The sequence below is a fragment of the Pituophis catenifer genome, unplaced genomic scaffold, assembly GCF_029215685.1.
Source record: "Pituophis catenifer annectens isolate HBS135680 unplaced genomic scaffold, rPitCat1.0.hap2 SCAF_2, whole genome shotgun sequence".
NCBI classification, from domain to species: domain Eukaryota; kingdom Metazoa; phylum Chordata; class Lepidosauria; order Squamata; family Colubridae; genus Pituophis; species Pituophis catenifer.
The window spans coordinates 237,486,085-237,506,441 of NW_027256882.1; the positions used below are offsets into that span (position 1 = coordinate 237,486,085).

The 20,357-nt window shown below is 41.9% G+C and overlaps 1 protein-coding gene across 1 annotated transcript; it reads left to right on the forward strand.

The window, feature by feature from the left end:
- The first annotated feature begins 17,325 nt into the window (after positions 1–17,325).
- Positions 17,326–19,826, forward strand: GADD45G (growth arrest and DNA damage inducible gamma). Its single transcript, XM_070935666.1, has 4 exons — positions 17,326–17,595; positions 17,824–17,961; positions 18,164–18,377; positions 18,976–19,826. The coding sequence occupies exons 1-4, from the start codon at positions 17,543–17,545 to the stop codon at positions 19,084–19,086; spliced, it is 516 nt and encodes a 171-aa protein (XP_070791767.1). The 5' UTR covers positions 17,326–17,542; the 3' UTR covers positions 19,087–19,826.
- The last annotated feature ends 531 nt before the right edge of the window (positions 19,827–20,357 follow it).

The following is a 20,357-nucleotide window of genomic DNA, read 5'->3' on the forward strand; positions in this document are numbered from 1 at the left end:
CTGGGTCCAGGGAAGGCTTCTTGAGGAGAGGCCTCACCACCGCCTCTTTCAAGGCGGCGGGGAAGTCACCTTCACCCAACGAAGCATTTATAATCCCCTGGAGCCAGCCTCGCGTCACCTCCCGGGAAGCCAGCACTAACCAGGAGGGGCACGGGTCCAATAAACAAGTGGTCGTGTTCAGTCTACCCAGAATCCTGTCCACGTCCTCAGGGGTCACAGGATCAAACTCATCCCAGATAACATTCTCAAGACCTGCCCCAGTCCCTCCCCCTGAGACTACCCAGTCGGAGTCCAAATCTTCCCGGATCTGAGTGATTTTGTCATGCAGATACTGAACAAAATCCTCGGCTCTACCCTCTAAGGGGTCCTCCCGCGCTTCCTGGTGGAGCAGGGAGCGGGTCACCCTAAACAGGGCTGCCGGGCGGTTATCTGATGACACAATAAGAGCAGCAAAATAGCTACATTTTGCTGCTTTTATCGCCACTAGGTAATTCCTAATATGAGATCTTACTAGTGTCCGGTCCGATTCTGAAAGACTGGCCCTCCAACTACTCTCTAGGCATCTTTTCCAGCGCTTCAACTCCCTTAGCTCCTCAGTAAACCAAGGAACCAAATGAGATCGGCGCCGGGTCAGAGGCCGCAAAGGCACGACCCGGTCCAGAGCTCCAGCGGCCGCCCTATCCCAGGCGGCCACTAGGTCTCCAGCCAAGGCATGTGCCAGAGCCTCAGGAAATGGCCCAAGCTCCATCTGGAACCTATCAGGTTCCATCAGGCGCCTGGGGCGGAACCATCTTACCGGCTCCGCCTCCCTGCGGTGGGGTGCAGCGGTTCAGAGGTCAAGACGAAGGAGAGAGTGATCTGACCATGACAAGGGCTCGGTAACTATATCCCCTATCTCAAGATCACTCAACCACTGTCCAGAGACAAAAACCAGATCCAGCGTGTTTCCCCCCATGTGGGTAGGGCCATGAATTAACTGGGTCAGGTCCATGGCTGTCATGGAAGCCATGAACTCCCGAGCCACCTCAGATGCCTCACCCATGGACGGCAAGTTGAAATTCCCCATGACCATAAGCCTAGGGGTCTCAACCGCCACTGTGGCGATGACGCTGAGTAGCTCGGGCAGGGCTGCTGCCATTTAATCATAGATTAAGTGGAAGCAGTGATGTTTTGAACTCATCTCTATAACAGTTTGCCATCCTAGATCTTCATGTACAAAGATGAGGTACTTACATCATAATGAAGACCAAGGTTATGATAAGCTTCCATAAATAGATAATTGGTGGCCTTGATAGCCTGGACTTTTTCTAGACGATTGCTGGATGTTATATACTTTGTGAAATGCTGTGGAAGAAGAAAAGAAAACCTATTTCAGAATAATTTAATCATATGTCTTTCCATGGGGTAGCTGTGACATGAAAGACAAATTTCTGAAGGAGATACCCTTCCATCATTGCCCAGCCAAGTTTCAATGACGCATCCCAAGCATGCTCTCATAGGTTTCCTGCCTCAGCAGGGGGTTGGGCTAGAAGACCTCCAAGGTCCTTTCCAACTCTGTTATTTTGTTCTGTTCCTACAGCACAAAAAGCTGAAGTGAGGATAAGAACCTGGTTGGTTCTTCCTTTCCCCTGTCTATTTACGGACTATTATTCACCCTCCTCTTTTTTTAAATACTTACCCCGAGGATGTTATGGAGATGCTCTATTGTTGGTGCCTCAGCCAACAAGCCCTTAAGCATTGCTGCAAACGCCATGGAAGCTTGTCTATATAGGGTCTGCAGGAAAACAAGAGCAAATCATTGCTGAATTATAGTGTTGCTCTCTAGAAATAGTACATCTGAGTTATACGGGTGGTTGTTCTTTTGAGTTAGTCTTGACTTCTGGTAATTGCTTAGACAAGTTGTTTGCCATTGCCTTTTTTCTGGGATTGAAAGAGACTGACTGGCCCAAAGTTATCCAGGTGGCTTTATGCCTAAATCAGGATTAGAACTCATGGTCTCCCAGAATATTATTTTAAAGCACTGTGCCAAACAGGTTCTCAGGAATATGCTACCGTACAGAAAATTATATTGTTTTGCTTCATGAAATGAAATCCTATTTTGGAAAAAGATTTATACCGTAAGAATTATGTGGCAACAATAATGGAGTATGTATATTGGCTTCTTCAATTTACCTGAAATATGCAAAATTTTCTTCTAGTTCAAGATTAAATATAAATTTGCACTTTTAATCAGACAAGTATCATAGATCTGATAGACACACATTCTAATATATTCAATTTCAATAGAAATTTACCTTATCACAGATTTCTAGTTGCCGTTCAGGTCCATTTCCTATGAGACGTCTTAAAACAATATTCAGCAACCGTGTTTCCAGGTCTGGAGTTATGGGTGGCTGGATTTTGCTGGCAGGAGGTGTGAGATTCTGAGTTAACAAGATGCTGACCAGAGCTTGTAACTATACACATATACAGAAAGTCTGCTATTAGGAGAGACGCTGTGCTCCTGATGCTGCCAAAAGCCTAATTATCTGCTCATGAATCCACTATAAGACCATGGTCCTAGACCAGGGGTGAAATGTTCCCAGTTCGGACCGGATTACTCGATCCGGTAGCGATGGTGGCGGGTGGTTCGGAGAACCAGTAGAAAAATCCCTGCCCCCCCCCCATGTCCAACTGAGCTACGCAATCATCAGAGGCTTTTTTTTTATTTTTAAAAGCATTTTTTCTACAACCTCTTTGGCTGAAAAAATGCTTTTAAAAGTAAAAAAATAAAGCCTCTGATGATCGTGCGGCTCAGCTGGGATCGTGAGAGGATTTAAAAGCATTTTTTCTACAAACTCTTCGGCTGAAGAGTTGTAGAAAAAATGGTTTTAAAAGCCTCTCACGATCCCAGCTGTGTTGCCTGATCGTCAGAGGCTTTTAAAACCATTTTTTAACAACCTCCTCAAGAGTTTGTAGAAAAAATGGTTTTAAAAGTAAAAAAAAAAAAAAAGTTGGCCACGCCCACCCAGTCACATTATCCCCACCAAGCCATGCCCACAGAACCGGTAGTAACAAATTTTACATTTTACCACTGTCCTAGACAGTTCACATTCCTTCTTGTGAGGGAGCAGCTCTGTTGAAATCAACATTATTCTGTTTACATGTAGATATGCCGTATCATATTCTAATATTTTCTTTCTTACATTTTTGCAATACATGCGATTTACTGTGTGTTTATCATAGAAAAGGGAGTAGAAATCTTTATATGAACAAATGAACACACTTGGTCCATTTTGGTGGGAGGTGGACGTAAAGTTGCTTGAGGCACATTTTTTTAAAAAAGAGATTGTTGTAAACAATAAGTTTGAAGATCCAGAATTTATCTTTAAATCCTTTGGATTAGGAAGAACCAAATTTGGTTCTTTGGAAAGTATTCAATTTATTGCCATCAATTGTTGAATTGTCAGGATTTATGGATACTATGGTATGTCCTCATTGATTTGTTAGCTCTTTTTCCTTTTCACTTGTTTATTTTCCTGAAAAGCAAAGCTCTCTGTCATCCAGAGAACTATTTTTAATCTTAAACCACATCACTTTAATATTCCTTATAGAAGGACTGTTGAAGATAAAACCCACCTTAAGTTAGCAACTGCATTCATACAATTTATCAGAAGAAAAAGAGCAAGAGGGTGATTATAGTGTTCCTCCAAGGTTTCCTAGAAGAAAATAACAAGAGAACAGAAAATTAATTCTGTGCCTATTACAGGCATTGGCCCAGGGATGAAATTTGACCGGATTAGAACGGCTCAGGCGAACTGGTAGGGACGATTTAAATCAGTTTGCCGAACTGGTAAAAATCACCCCTGGTTGGCCCTGCCCGTGCCCACCTGCTTGCCGCTCACCTCTTCCAACCGCTGCAGCCTGTCCCTTTAAGGTAGTCCTGGGAGGGAGGGGGCCAGGGGAACCATAAAGGGAGCAGCAGCTCTGCTGTGAATGGAGGGAGAAAAGTTCAGTTTCTCTGTGCCACAGAATTCAACGTTAAATGCAGCAGAGAGAATCTGAACTTTTGTCCCTCCATTCACAGCGGAGCTACTGCAGCCTGTCCCTTTAAGTAGTCCCCGGGAGGAAGGGGGCCGGGTGGGACCATAAAGGGAGAAGCTTCCACTGTGAATGGAAGGAGAAAAGTTCAGCTTCTCTCTGCCACAGCATTCACTATGAACCCTTCTCGTGCTCATACACACATTTTTTTCCTACCAGTTCTATAGGCATGGCTTGGTGGTGGTGGGTCCTGTGACTGAGTGGGCATGGCTGTGTGACATTGAGTTGGCCATGCCCACTCAGTCACAGGACCCCACCATCACCAAGCCACACACACAAAACTGGTAGGGAAAAAAATTTGAATGTCACCACTGCATTGGCCCATGTTCCTAAAACTTCTTGAGGATATTCCAGCATTTCCAAAACAGAAAATGCTACAGATAGTCTACTCTATAAATTCTTTTCTTTAGGAAGCTGCTGTTCTCTCTTTCGAGACCTTTCCCCCCACTCAGAGAAAATAATCTGCACCAAAATCTGTTTTCATACCAGTAGTAGCAAAAATTAATGGCCCAATCTTCTTCCCCTTTTTTAAAGAAATGATTTTATTAATGACTGTAATTAAAAAATACAAATATATACTAAAAGAATAGAATAAAAAATAGAAAGGAAAAAGGGGGAAGAAATAGAAAAGCAAAGAACTTGGTAACTTGTTACTGTATCTTAAAAATCACAGATGTTCTCTTTTTACTATAACTCACATCTTAATTATAAATACAATCTTAGAGCTTTGTCATTCACTTCTAGTCAGCAAAAGCCCAGAAAAAATTACTTGAAAACATGTCTATTTTAACTATATGTCTATTTGATCAATTAAGCCAACTCTATATTCCTTCCTTATATTTTAAAGTCTTTTAATAATTTCAAATGTCCCCAAACTTGATTTCTTTTCATCTTCTCTTTGACTCCTCTCAGCAAATCCTTCAAAACTGCTTTGTAAGTTAAGTAAAAAAAAAATTATTCAAATCACTCTTCTGATTAATACTTATATGTCCTATTTAAATATCAAAAAATGACCCAGTTTCATTTGTATATCCCACTACCTCATCTTTTGTTCTTGCAACTTGTTATGTATAAATCCACATTTAAGTACATTTCAGTCTTATCTGGTATAGCTCATTCCTCTTCTTTAACAACAATTGCACACCATCCATCTATGATGTTTGACATTATTAAAAATATTTTCAGAGTCCATAGTTTACAGATCTCCATAAAAATCTCTACACATTAAGATGTTTTGTTCCATGTTGTATCATCATACTAATTCTGAGGAATTCTGAGGAGGGAGTGGAGTGGAGTGGAATGGGACAGGACGGGACGGGACGGGACGGGACGGAAGGGAAGGGAAGGGAAGAGAAGGGAACGGAACGGAATGGAACGGAACGGAACAGAACAGAACAGAATAGCAGAGTTGGAAGGGAACTTGAAGTCCAATCTCCTTCTAGTCCAATCTCCTGCTCAAGCAGGAATCTTTATACCATTTGAAATGGTTGTCCAATCTCTTCCTAAAAACCTCCAGTGTTAGAGCACTCACAACTTCTGGAGGAAAGTCGTTCCACTGATTGTTTTAACTGTCAGGAAATTTCTCCTTAGTTCCAGGTTGGTTGTCTCCTTGATTAGTTTTCATCCATTGTATCTTGTCCTGCCTTCAGTGCTTTGAAGAATAGGTTGACCTCTTCTTTGAGGTAGCACCTTAGATGTTGGAATACTGCTATCATGTGCTATCACTGCTATTCGTCTCCTTTAATTGTAAGCTTTAGTTTCTTCTGGCTTCTTCTAGTGTCCAACATTCAAAATCCCATCAATTTTTCCCTCAAAAACAAAATAACCACAGCTTCCCATGGGAAGGATTCTTATACAGGTAGTCCTCAACTTACAACATTTCATTTAGTGACCGTTCAAAATTACAACGGCATTGAAAAAAGTGACTTATGACCATTTTTCACACTTACCTTTGTAGCATCCCCATGATCATGTGATCAAAATTCAGATGCTTGGCAAACTGACTCATACTTATGACCGTTGCTGTGACCCAAGGTCATGTGATCACCTTTTGCAACCTTTTGACAAGCAAAATCAATGGGGAAGCCAGATTCACTTATCAATCGTATTACTAACTTATCAACTGCAGTGATAAGTTAGTAACAGTAACAACTGTGGAAAGAAAGGTCATAAAATGGAGCAATATTCATTTAACAAATGTCTCGCTTAACAACAGAAATTTTGGACTCAATTGTGGTCGTAAGTCGAGGACTACCTGTAATTAATTTCAATTCTTATTCCAAATCCACTTGATTCCTTAATCCATTTTTAACTTTCCAGAATCAATACATTATACACCTTTTGTTTTTTATTCCAAAACATATTTTTCTAAATCCTTACACTCATATTTAAAGCTTCTTTCACAAAGGAGAAAGAGGTTTAACCAGTGAATATGATCAAAAGTTGCAGCTCATAATATTTCAAAAGCAATTTTAAAAAATCATTTCATTTTTGAATCATAAAAAATAGAAAGATATGAGAATATAGTGACTTTACAGCATATATTGTAGATAAAGAGTTTATAGAAAACAGATGCGTAAAATAGAAAATTGTTTTATTATTGATATTCATTTCTGTACTAGTTTTTGTAAGCTTTCCTATTGTAAAACAAGTCTTCCCTCCCGCATGCACATCCTCACCCACACCAGCCACTGAAGGGAGAGTCAAAACTCAGATCAATTGTGCAAATTTTCATGTTTTGTGTCAAGAAAACAAAACCTCTAACATGTAACTTGTAACAACCCCTATTAGGCTACTGTGATCAATCCAAAAATTTTCACCGACATCACTGACTTTGCATATTGGTGGTATTTTCTGTTCACTGCCTTCTGCTACCTTCTCTTCTCCAAAGGAACAGAATAAACTGATATTTCTATACTGATCACCAATGTTTCCACACAAAGTAAGCAGGCATACATTTCTGTGTGCATAAACTTTTATAGTTGATCAAACTTACAATGTGCTGAGTAAGTGATACTCACAACCAATTCTTATACTTATGTCGGTCACATCCCATGGTCACAAGATCACCATTTGTGACCTTCTTTATTGGCTTCCTATAAGCAAAGCCAATAGGGAAACTGGCAGGAAGTTGCAAATGGCACCAACATGATGTCCTTGCTTAACAACCTGTAGTGATTTGCTTCACAATGGCAACTGGAAGTTATCCGACACCGTGCTTTATGACCACAGTAGTTAACTACAGAAATTCTGATCCCAAGTTCTACTGTTACCTGAGGACTACCATTATATGACTGATATCATCATAGCTCTGATACTGCTGTTACAAATGGTACAGAAGAATCCACTTACTACAATTGTTTCTACTATTTTTCCTTTTTCTGCCAGTGGGCCATAGACAGTATTCATGGCATTCAAAAAGTTGATAAATATATCAATGCCCTGGAAGTTACAAAAGTCAGAATGTTAGTCAGAAAGTTAAAAAGGATCAAAGTATGCTTTCTACAATTATTGAAAGTTGAAGTTGGTGCAGATTTTCGCCTTCTTTCCTTCCTGAGCCGTGGCGGAGCAATGGTTAGAATGCAGTACTGCAGGTTGCCAGCAGTTCGGCAGTTCGATTCTCACCAGCTCAAGGTTGACTCAGACTTCCATCCTTCCGAGGTTGGTAAAATGAGGACCCAGATTGTTGGGGACTCTGTAAACTGCTTAAAGAGGGCTGTTAAGAACTGTGAAGCAGTATATACGTCTTGTTCTGTTAGCGCTATCTCATTAAGATTTGGACACATAATTCCTTGTTTCAGAGGTAGAGAATCAAGCAAAATTAATGAATAAGTCCATCATGTGCTTTTGACATATTGCCACATATAACTTCACAGATGTATTTAATTTTAATTTTAACAATTTAATTAATTATTTTTAATTCAATATTAAGAATGATTTTGGAATACACATGACCTAGTGGAAGAAAATGAAAAAGACATCCTGGAATACTGCAGGAGGAATGGAAGAATGGCTAGCGTAGCTCAAATCGTTCCCCCCCCCAACTTCAAAATTTTATATCTTATATAATCAAAGAGAGCAAAAGAGTTATAATTGGTAAATGCACAGGCAATGCAGGCAATTAAAAACCCAAGTTGGCAATCCCCACTGATGTAGAAGTCTGACCTGATACTCAACAGAATGTAAAATCTAGCTAGTTCAGCCACTAATCATGGTCCTCTAAAATCAGTTGAAAAATGCCAAATGGGGAATTCACATTTCAATGCTGTTGTTTGGCAGGAATTCAGTCACTTCAAATGACTAATGCCACATTTCACTGACCACACGACATTCCCTTTGTTGCATTAGTGTCAACAGTTTAGCAGCAAATGACTGCAAAATCTCACCTAACCTGAATTAACCAGTTTACCAGAAGGAAGAAGGAAGCCAGCTTTCCTCCTTCCTGTTGCAGAACCAGTGCAGACTGTTCAATTTCTACTGCCATTATCACCAGGAAAGCAGGAATCTGCTACCCAAAAGGCAGCTGATCACTTGACTTGGCTAAGGAGAATAGCCACCATAAATCTGACTCCTGCAGTTTTGCAGCTGTAGGTAGGCATAGGCTGACACTTAGCTAGGTTATCAGTGCAAGTTTCTAGTAGTTAATATTTCCCCCCAGCCAGTGGTGGGTTCTAAATTTTTTTACTACTGGTTCTGTGGGCGTGGCTTATTTGGTGGGCATGGCTTAGTAGTCATGTGAGTGGGTGGGCGTGGCGTGGCGGTCATGTGACTGGGTGGGAGTGGTTTGGCAGTCATGTGGCTAGGTGGGCATGACTAGGTGGTCACAATCCTAGTTCCCCCTACGAGAATTCCCCCATCCGGACCTTTTGCAATCCCCCAAAGGGACAAAGGAAATCAGATTCCATACAGCTCTGAACCCTTAAGGCAAACCAAATACAAGTGGTCCTCACTTAATGGCCAGTTGCTTAGCAAGTGTTCTAATTTATGACTGACCTCCCCAGAGCTACTTGACCTGTTTTTGGAGTTTTGACAGCCATGCACACACACACACACACACACACACTCTTATGGTCATGTAACTGAGGTTTTCTATGTTTTTTGCCAGTTTCCAACAATTCCTTCTCCCTCTCTCTCTCATCTTCTCTCTTTTTCTCATTTCTCTCTCATCTTTTTCTTTCTCTTTCTTTCTGTCTCTTTCTTTCTCATCTCTCTCTTTCCCTCTCCCCTTCTCTGTCTTGCCTCTCTTTCCCCACTCTGTGTGTCTGTCTTTCTCTTTCTCCCTGTGTCTGTCTCTCTCTTTCTCCCTTTCTGTGTGTCTCTCTCTTTCTCCATCTCTATGTCTCTCTCTCTTTCTCCCTCCCTGTGTGTCTGTCTCTCTCTTTCCCCCCCTCTGTGTGTCTGTCTCTTTCTTCGCCCCCTCTGTGTTTCTGTCTCTCTCTACCCCCGCCCCTCTGTGTGTCTCTTGTCTCTCTTTCTCTCTTGGGGGGGGGGGAACTGGTGCTAGTTGGTGGAAATCTGACGTTCGGAGGCTGATGAGCCACATACTGAAGACTAGATGGGGGCAATCCTGCAAAAATATATCCTGTTACTTGTGAGCGCTTCTGTTTAGGAGGAAGGAGCGCGGTCTTGTCGAGTGTCAGAGGGGTGGCGAGCGTTTCACATCTCCTAAGGGAGATTGAGCCTCCCCACTTACCTCTTTGCCTGAGGGCATTGCTGGCAGCCGCTTCCTGCATTTCAGGAGGTCCATGCTCTTCCTGCTGCTGCTCAGCATCCTCGATGCACAGAGGTTTCGTTCGCTACCTGCAAGTTCTGGGCAACAAGCAGCCAAACAAGCAAGCCAGTGATCTGCCGGCTGCCTCTAATCTGCAGTTTACTCGTGAGCAGCATTGGCCTTTCTCCCTAACTCTCCCGGCCAATGGTGCTCATGAGAAAACTGCAGCTATGAATCTCAAATACAGCCAGGAATGAATGTTTGTGTGGTAGCCGCTGGCTGGAGCTACTAAACAGGTGGCCAAACTAAGTGCCTGAAGGACCCCATCCCGTCACTGGGAGTCCAGGCGACTTGGCGATTGGCAAGCAGCTGGGCTCCTTGAGAGACGGAGTTTACAGGGGGCTGATCTACCACTAGCTACAACACAATGTTTATTCTCATCAGTATTTTGAGATTCCTAGCCAGGCCTCCAAAAAGTACCAGCAGAAAAAGCTACTGCCGTTGTTGCCATGTTCTTTGCACATGCACATCTCATTCGACTTGAAAGGTAATGGGATGTGCGTGCATGAAGAACATGGCAGTGACAAACATGGCGGCCAGGGTGAGTAACCAGGCGACCGGTTTGGGAGCGTGGCCAGCTGGCCATTTCTACCGGTTCTGCGACCTTGCCCCAATTTTTGCTAACGCTTCGCACGAACCGGTGAGAACCGGTAGCAATCCACCACTGCCCCCAGCCCAGCGGTGGGTTCCTCCCAGTTCGGTCCACTTTGGCCCAGTTCGGCCAAGCCGGTAGCGGTGACGATATGACAACACCGAACCAGTTCTCTTTGTTCGGGAGCTGGGTCCTCCCGCCCCCCCCACGTTATTCTTACCTTTTATTTGGCCCCGCCCCCAATCTATTCACTGCCTCCTGAATCCCAGCTGATCGGCTAGAAGGAAAAAAACTGTTTAAACTCTTGCCGCGGGGCTTCAAAGGGCCGCCCTACAGCTGATCAGTGTTAAAAGGCAGTGTGGTGGTAGACCAGAGCGCTCGAAAAACAAATGGGTAGACCGGTGCCTCCAAAAACAAATGAGTAGACCGGTGCCTCCAAAAACAAATAGGTAGACTGGATCGCTCCAAGAACAAATGGGTAGACCAGTACAGCTCTACAAGCAATTAAAAGCTTGGTAGACCAGTACCTTTGCTAAATCCTAAAGAATTGTCAAATGACCATCAAACCATGCCCACAAAATAAGCCACGTCCACAGAACCAATAGTAAAAAATTTTAGAACCCACCCCTACCCCAGCCATATTGTTATTTTTACTATACTACTGGGGAGAGATATAAATGTACAGTAGTAATGCCACCTGAGCCATGATATCAGACACCTGTTGTGAATTATGTAAATCTAGAAAGAAAGCAGGTTATATAACTTGCATCACTTGTACAATGATGTCATGACATGTGATGTTAACTTGCACCACTTTGCCATTCCAAAGAATAGCCCACTCATTGGGATAAGTTTTTTATATATATATATATATATATATACCTTTTCTCCATTATTTATCTGAATATCAGGGGAATATGCTGGTGGGATATCTCCCCCGTTGTCCTGTTTGCTGGTGTGTTTTTCTTGATTATTTTTTCCTTCTTTCCGAAGTGGGGAAACCTTTGATGTCATTTTACGAAAGAAGGACCACACTTCTATCCTAGAACAATAGGGGAAAGGGATGAGCAATAGGAATTAATGCACTTTCATCTACAGTACACGATAGCAATTCATTTGTAATTCAATACATCAAGTATGATGGAAAGATCCTAATGGCTTTTTAGCAGATGCTTCCTCGGGATTTGAGATTGTGAGTATGTCACTCTCTTTAATTGTGTTGGGATATATTTCCACAGAGAGGAGAACTCTTTCCTCATAACTGGGGGCTGTCAAAGGGAGCAGCCACAGAGAAAAAAATGTATTTGAACAGACAGTTCAGGCTCCCTATGACTGCTACTGCTCTTATCTCCTTTTCCACACTGCTCTGGAATATAGAAGCCATTTAAAAAAATGTACTTACATTTTGTGTATCTTTCACTGTCTTGTCTTTCAAAACCAACCAATCAACAAACAGACCTAAATAATAAATACTTATACATGATCAACAAATAGCTGTAAAAAGGTAATGTAATAAATCAGGGGAATAAATTACTCCCTTTATGAAGAAAATGGATAAATAAAAAATGCATACACACATATATAAATTCAAGCATCCTAGCTAATCAATAATGATAAATATGTAATAACATATTGAAAAGAAGTCATTCAAAAGCTCACAGGTACAACTGGCCCAGAAGACTATCAAAGGGCCTCTCTGACCTTGGAGATCAAGAGATGATTTCACAATGGAGACCTTATCATAATGGCGACACAGCAGAAAAGAGGTCACAATAGCTTTACCAAGCTGATGCAACTTTAAGCATTTACCCTGTTTAGCCCCAAGGGGTTTTTTTTTTCTGCTATTTTTTTAAAAATCCATGTTCAGGTGCTGTATGATGACTTTCTGTTATGTCTCCCTCTTTTCTATGCTGCATCATTTTCTTGTGACTAGAGTCTAGTCCATATTATGATACTCTTTTATTTGCATTGGGCAGAACTGACTTCAAGTAGGGTGGCCAAAACTAGACACTTTTATAATGAGTTGGATAAACTAAAACATGTTCAAAGAAGGGCCCAGAAGATGATCAGAGACCTGCAAACTATGTTCTATGAAGAAAGTATGAAGAAATTAAGGCAGTACTGTTTCGCCTTGAGAAGACTGAAAGGAGGGTCATCAAGTACTTATAAAGTATCTGAAAGTTTGTTACCTAGGAGGTCAACATTTCTTGGAATAATTGGTTTAAATTACAGAAAGGTAGACTCCACTTCAACTAGAACTTTAACAGTAACCAAGTTCAACATTGGAATCAAGTGTTCAATATGATAGTCTGATTTAAGATACTTTGTTTATATTACAATTTGAAATTTTAAGTTTGAACAGAATTAGAAATTAGGCTTTGGCTGTAATTGTAATATCAGGATGAATTTCTATGAATAATTATATTACTTGTTTATTAAACATTCCATTTATTTATTTATTAAGCACCCCCTCTTTGGATACATTCAAGCATGCATCTGTTGTATATGTTTTAGGTTGGAAAGGTGCACTGAGTAAGAAATTGGATCTGATGGCCTAAATGCTCTCTTCTGATTTTCTGAAAAGGCATATCCACTGATTCATTAACCCAGAAAGAAATGTGAACTGAACTTTTCATTTTTTCCAGTTGAGGTTCTGTTAAAGAAAACCAACATTCCTTTTGTTTTTAACCCAGATGCTGGTGGGTGTATCATATTCAACAGAAAGGGAAGATATATGTCCCTGTTGAATCTATTATTTCCTTTTCCTTCTCTCAGTGCTCTAAAAAATGTTCGCTAATGGCCCTTTTATAGCCAGAGAAATGCCGACCGAGAAAAAGTCATTTGGTGACCTTTGAAACCTCTCTTTTGTGTCATTTGTTTTAGGTCAGGCAAAGCATACGGTCTCCGAACAACCTCCCAGCTGCTCAACCTACCTCTAAATATGCCTTTTAAAGTTCTAGCCTTACTATTTGACTGCTGTGGGTGGAAGAAATCAGATGCAGCCCTTCTTTCTTAAATGAATGAGCCAAACATAAAATTCTCTCCAGCTGAACAAATGCCTGAGCTTTGTGTAATATTGCATGTTGTGCTATTGATCTTAGTTGTGTACTTTAATTGCTTTTCCAGAAAACCAACTGTTCCATCTTCCAATCTGAACCCAGTTTAAAAGATACTTAGAGGTGATCTGGTTTTGTTTTAATTTGTGGCCACTGAATATGCTATGCAATTTCTTTGTTATTAGTAATATGATATAATAATGGTATTATCGTTCATTGCCTGCATTTGTTTAACATGAGAAACAATATCATTTTAACAATAAAAACTAAATCAATCTAACAACTTCAGATTGTTTATGTCACTCAATCCACAGGTTAATAAGCCAAACCTAATTTTGTAATTCCCAGAATTCCCCAATCAAATTGCATTAAAGGACAGGTCCTCTTTTTCCATGATTATTGAGAGAGCTTTGATGAGGAACTTTATTGCAGAAGAGTCTGCAGCCTGAGCTTAAACATTCCGAAGCTATGTGAGGATATATGTAAAAATCAATATTTCAATAATTTCCTCTTTGTGTGCCTTTCTGGCTCCTTTTTCTTAAATTTGCATTTGATCAGATATATTTCTAGATCCAAGGTATATGGGTTACTGCAATCTACTGTGATTCTGTCTTGCAATGTCTTCTATAATAAATTGCATACTTTCTTTGATATAAATATAATAGCATTCTAAATCTTGTTCTTTCTTTAAAGTCTGTCTAGTATTCATTGTGTTCCACTATTTCAATTTTTCCCACCAAGCTTCTGTTATAGAAAGTATCTCTGTTCTCTTTTGCAACTAAACACTAAACTAAAATTCTCATCTTGACTCAAAAGATAATTTGTAAAGACTAAATTACCCACAACCAAAAGTTGTTCATTTCCAGAAGAGTACCCTTGATATGAGACAATGAGTTCATCATCAAATACCATTTCCCTGAAACATTCTTACACTTGAAATGATTGCCTTCTCCCTTAAGACCTTGTTCTCCCTAACAGTTGGTTTCTTGGGAATTGGATGAAACAACCAGACCCAATAAGTTCTTATTTGCATGTTTCTTTGCTCTAGTTCAGTTACCTTTGTTTCAGTGGAATAAACTGGTTTCTTCAGAGTTTAGACCTCATTGCCCCAAGCACAAATCCATGACTTAATCCACACTGCAATTAATTGAAAATCACCCAGTCCTCAGGGTTTTTTTCCATACTAATTAGTATTGGTAAACTCTTGCTAATTATTACTGACAATTTGGATTCTTTCTTTAAATACTCTATGCTCTAAAAGCAACATATCATTTTGCAACATTTGGATCCCTAGGTTCCTCACATGGTTATTAAGTTCACTTTGGCACAATGGAGGTGGGAGACCAGCATGCTTCTCTCTCTCTCTCTCTTTTGCTGATAAATGTCTGTGGTCTTATTTGCTCTTTAGTACAATTGCTCTGATTGGAAGTTTCCACCTGCCTCTCTTTTTTTTAGAAAGAGTGCTGGCTAGGACCAGACAAGATGTCTACATAAATTGACTGTATTAACTTATGACATTTCTTATCTACAGTATGTAATTGAAATTCTTTTGGGAACATATTTATAATAGAACTTGGTTATGAATTTATAAGTTAAATTGCATCCATTTTTTTTTCCTGGAAGCTATGACTTGTATATCCACAAGGTGGCACAATTCTATTTCACATAGCAAAGGTTCTCCTTTCAAACGCCCCAATACATACAAACAGCTGCTTTCATGTGCCAGAACGAAAAGACTACAAACCCCAGAAGGTAGGGAGAATTTGCAAAAAGAGTTAACATGGGCTTTTTAATCTGCTGTAAGAAGAATAAAACCTGCATTTTATCCACTGGGAGGCTTTTTTCTTCTCTTTCCTACAAACTTCAGTTTTAGTTAATTATTACAATCTGAAAGATGCACATCAATCATCCAGCAGGTAGCGCTGTTAACCTAAAATTGCTGAAAGGAAAGCTAAGAGGCAAGGGAAAAAAACCAGCAGGGGAGACCTCAGCATGAATAGGATGTTCATTTCTTTAATTCAAAAGAAATTATTTGTGCTCTTTTCTCTATTTGAAAAAGTTTTTTTTATATAAAAAATAACCCAATAAAGAAACAATTGGATTCTCCCCCTCTCTCTCTCATTAATTGCAAAGAATACTCTTCCAGCCTGAAGAGCAATCCATTCCTTCAGTGGAAATTCTACAAGCAGGCCAGGAGGACAGTATAAAACTTGCACCTTTTGCTCCCCATTCACTAACATTGGAATATTTAGCCATCCTGCAGAGCCTACTAGCCACTGATAACCGCATTGTTCAAGACGGGGTGGGCAACCTGTGGACTCCCAGAATTCCTGAGTCAGCATAGTCCAAGATATGCCTCCTATCTTCCTAGCTGATATCTCTTGTACCTTGTTGCAATGAATTCTGTAAATGGACCATGGTCCCCACCGAGAACTTCCTTTCACTTGGATCTGAATCTTCATTTCTCACTTCCAAAGATGAACTTGGGAGCCCACCTTTTTGAGAACAGGTGTAGCCCTTTCTGCTTTCCACTTCATTAAGGCTGGCTCAGTCAAGCGGAGAGGGCCACAGGCCAAGTGTGCTTAAACGATGTCCTGCAATGTCTGAATGCCTAGCCTAGGGGCAAAGACAAAGCCTGATGAAAGCACGGGCCCCGGGGCAAAGACAAAGGCCGAATAACGGAGCCTTTGAGGAGATGGATCGCGTGCTCCGAAGGCCTTCAAATTCAATTGCACTTTGGAAATGTGTGTGTGTGTGTGGTGCAAGTGGAGACATTCATCAGCGGGAGCAGATTGGGCGACCCAAGAGAGTAATGCAATTGTTCCCCCCCTCTCCCTCCCTCCCTCCCTGCGTCCCTCCCTCCACCCAAAGCAAATCTTCAGCCAGTGGCAGGTGGACAGTGCAGCTATGAAGAGAAAGCCTCAATTGTCTGCCCTCCAAACTGCCACACGCCAGACCTCTGCTATTGTGTGAGGTCTCCATAGAAATGCAAACGAGCAGCGTGTGCCTTCCACAATCTGCTCACAGCAGCAGCTCATTAGACATGCCGGATTGGATCCACTCTCATTCTGGTGAACTTTGCAGGAACTTCCCCGCCCCCCCCCCCCCACCTCCGGCCGCTTTCAGTCTCCACTTGTAGCAAAAAACCTATGTCGGATTGCTTCTGCAAAAAAAAAAAGAAGAAGAAGAAGAAGAAGCCCCGCGGCGTTTTGAGATCCTAGCCGTTAGAAACCTGAGCTCTGGGACAGATGCAGATGCGGGGGACCCCCCGACGGAGCGCCCACGCCTTGTTCCTTTAGTTTGGGTTTGGCAACAGAACAAATTGCTTGATTTGGGAACAGGATGGAGGAGAGACTTTGCCAAGGGAGCCGTTTCTGAAGAAGAAAGAAAGACCCTGAAGGAAAGCTCGTATCGCGTGGTAGCGCGGTTGGCGGAACTTATGCCACAAGTTTGCCCATCTAAGACAAGCTCCTTTCTTTGAGTCACCCGCTCTTCCCTCCGCCCGCTTCAAAGATGAAACTGTGTCGGCCGCAGTCTGCCTAGTAACATCATGACAAAAGCAGCCGTGGCAGATTCGAGGCATTGAAAATCCTCCAACCCCCACACCGGGGGCCCTTCCACGCCATTTACCCGCTCTCTGCCCCCCCCTCCCACGTGGCCTCCCGGCACGAGCCGGGTCTACCCGACTTGTCGGCTTAACATAACAATACACGCTAGGGCTCAGCCAATCAGAGGAGGCGAGATTCCGGCAGCTGCCGGCACGGTAGCGTCGCAGCCCTTATATAAAGGGCAAAGCGCGGCTCCTCGGCAGTCAGACGCGATTGAGACTTGAGAGGAGGAGGATTTACCTGAAGCAAACTTCGGCTTTTGGGGTGGTTTTGTTTTTCCTTTTCTTTTGTCGGACCGCTTTCCGGAAGATCATCATCATCATCATCATTATTATTATTATTCTTAAAATTTTCCCTTCAAACTGCGGAGCCAGCCCTTGTGTGGATAACTCTGGTGTTTTAAAAAAAATTTTTTTCCCTTGTCTTTTGGACCATTATGACTCTGGAGGAAATTCACAGCCAGGAATCGATGCCTGAAACGAGCGACAGGTAACTAATTTAACTAATCCGTCGGAACTGCTATTGAAGGCTGAGCCCCCGGGGAAAGAAAGAGAGGACGAGGCTCCTCTCTTTGACGCTCGGGGAAAGGGGGGAATCTCGCGCGAAGCCGTTCCCTGCCTAGGTGGCGAGGCTGAGCCGGAGAGCGGCGCGTCTGTTTGTAACCCCGGCTCCTTCTTCCAGACACTGACCCAGCTCTTCCCCCGCTTCTCTTTGCAGTAGCACCACTAGCACCGCTAGCGCAAGCGGAACCAGGATGCAGAGCGCCGGCAAAGCTCTCCAGGAGTTGCTCGTCGCTTCCCAGCGCCGTGGCTGCCTTACCGCCGGCGTCTATGAATCGGCCAAGCTGATGAATGTGTGAGTATCCTGCTCGATCTTGCGGCGGTGTGTTGGGCTGGCCGTTGTTGGCAGCCCAAACAACGGGGACGGCCTTTAAACTAGCCAGCTTGGTTCCTTTGAGAGCGAGGGCTTTAAGCTCCTTTCACCCCCCCCCCCCCGTGGTTGGAAAGTATCCCCGGATCCTTGCTAATCTGCTCCCCCCCGCCTCATTTTTCTGCAGCGATCCAGATACCGTGGCTTTCTGCGTCTTGGCCGCAGATGAGGAAGACGAGGGAGACATTGCCCTCCAGATCCACTTCACCCTCATCCAGGCTTTCTGCTGTGAAAACGATATCGACATTGTGAGAATAAACGACATCCAGAAACTGGCTGCCATCGTGGGTGCAGGAGAGGAAGCTGGGGAGCCCCGAGATCTGCACTGCATTCTCATTACGGTAAGTGGTGGTTTTTTTTTTTGTTTTTTTGTTTTTTTTGTTTTTGGTATTTGCTTAGAGAGGGCTGGTCCCTTGAGCTTGCAAAATTTCCCGGTATGTTTGTGACTTTTTAATACTTGACCTTTATGCAGAGATTAGGTAGAGTGTGGGATTTCCCCTACTTCTCTCTTCCTCCCTCCACCCTGAGAGTTGCTTCTGTGGTGCTAGTCATATTTCTTAACCAGAACAGTGACTGCTAGAGCAACTTTTTGAGATTCTTGGAGATGGTATATATATATATATATATATATATATATATATATATATATATATATATATATATTCTCCAAAACCATAACTGAAGAATTTCCAGCAGTAGATTTATTCTCAAGGGAACCAATTTTGTACATTAGTTGACAGCCCTGAAATAGCATGCGAAAACTGAGGGATTTTAAAAGTACATTGGTTTCCATACCAAAAGCATTACAGCTGATATTTGGGATATCATAGTTACTTTTATTATTACAAGTAAGGAAAATGTTTTTATATAAAAATACTAAATGGTTTCTACTTTGACCGCTTTCACTAATAGCTTCTGTATTATTTTTTTTTACTGTAGAATCCCAGTGAGGATGCTTGGAAAGATCCAGCCTTGGACAAGTTGAACTTGTTTTGTGAGGAGAGTCGAAATGTGAACGACTGGGTGCCCAATATTGCCCTTCCTGAGTGATGGAGGCTGACCATCCAATGCATAGAAGAGGTTCACACCTTTTGTTGCATTCCCTCATCCTGGAGTTACACATCTGGGCAACCCAACAAGTGGCTGAATCTGGGGATTAGCCCAGTCAACAGCTTGGATTAAGTCGCTCCGTCAGCACACCGTGGGATCTTGTGGAGAAGAGAAGAGGGACGGGGATGGCTTATGCCAACAGGAAGTCCCCACTAAACTGCAGTGGTGTAAGGAAGCTGGCACGTCTGGAGCTGAAAACGTATCTCATGTTTTAAGGAGCAGAAGAAAAGAAAAACTCTTGCTGGTTTCCAAGTGAGATGAAATATTTGTGGTAGCAAAATAGGGGAGAAAGTTGGAAAACTGAATACAGATGGCATATGGACACTGTAATCAGGAATGATTGATGGGGTACTTAAAAAGTCCCCAAAAGACTAAGCATAGTACACATTGGTACCATTGTATTGATATAAAAAGTTCAATGAAGACTGATCTGTCAGAGGCCTTTGGACTATATATTCTGCATTGAAGATCAATTTTGCAATAATTTTTAATTTAAATTGATGTTGCTGTTGAAGATCTTATATATTTTGTAATAAATTTTGAAGATTAACTTCTTTGTAGTGATGGTCTTGCTTATAAGGGGTGGTTGGGAAATGGATTTGCAATCAAAGTTTTATATGTCTCTATATTTAGAGAGGAAATCTTCAAAAGGTGTAGCAGGAGGTACTCCGGTACTAGGGGTTGAGGCACAATTGTCTGACACAGTCTTGGGCTGTAAACTTGTTGCTTTTTAAAATAAGAGTGCATTTTCTACAGTGTGTAGCTCCAAAACACTGTGGTTCAAATGTATTGCTTAGTATATTCTATGGAGATAACCAGAGCTCCCTGAAATAAATTTAAAGTTATAATAATGATTAAAAATGAATGGGACTTAGTTATTTTTGTAAGTCAACACAATACCTTGTATACAGATTAAAATTTTAAGGTTTGGAGCAGCACAGTTTTGTATCTGGGAAAGATTTAGGCAGTGAGTGGCTGGACAAAGGAAATGCCTTCCATTGAAGTGACTTGACCTTTCACCCACCACATTGCAACAGCTGCTTCTCACAACAGCTTGCAGGACTAAAGAGCTGCATGTTTAATGAGTCCTGCTAATGTAGGTCGCCTTTGTTGTGCACTGAGGGCACAGCACATGTTACTGGCCAGCTGAACATTCAAAACACTGAAGGAATAAAACATTACAAAAATGGTTTTGTAGTATCAGATGCCTG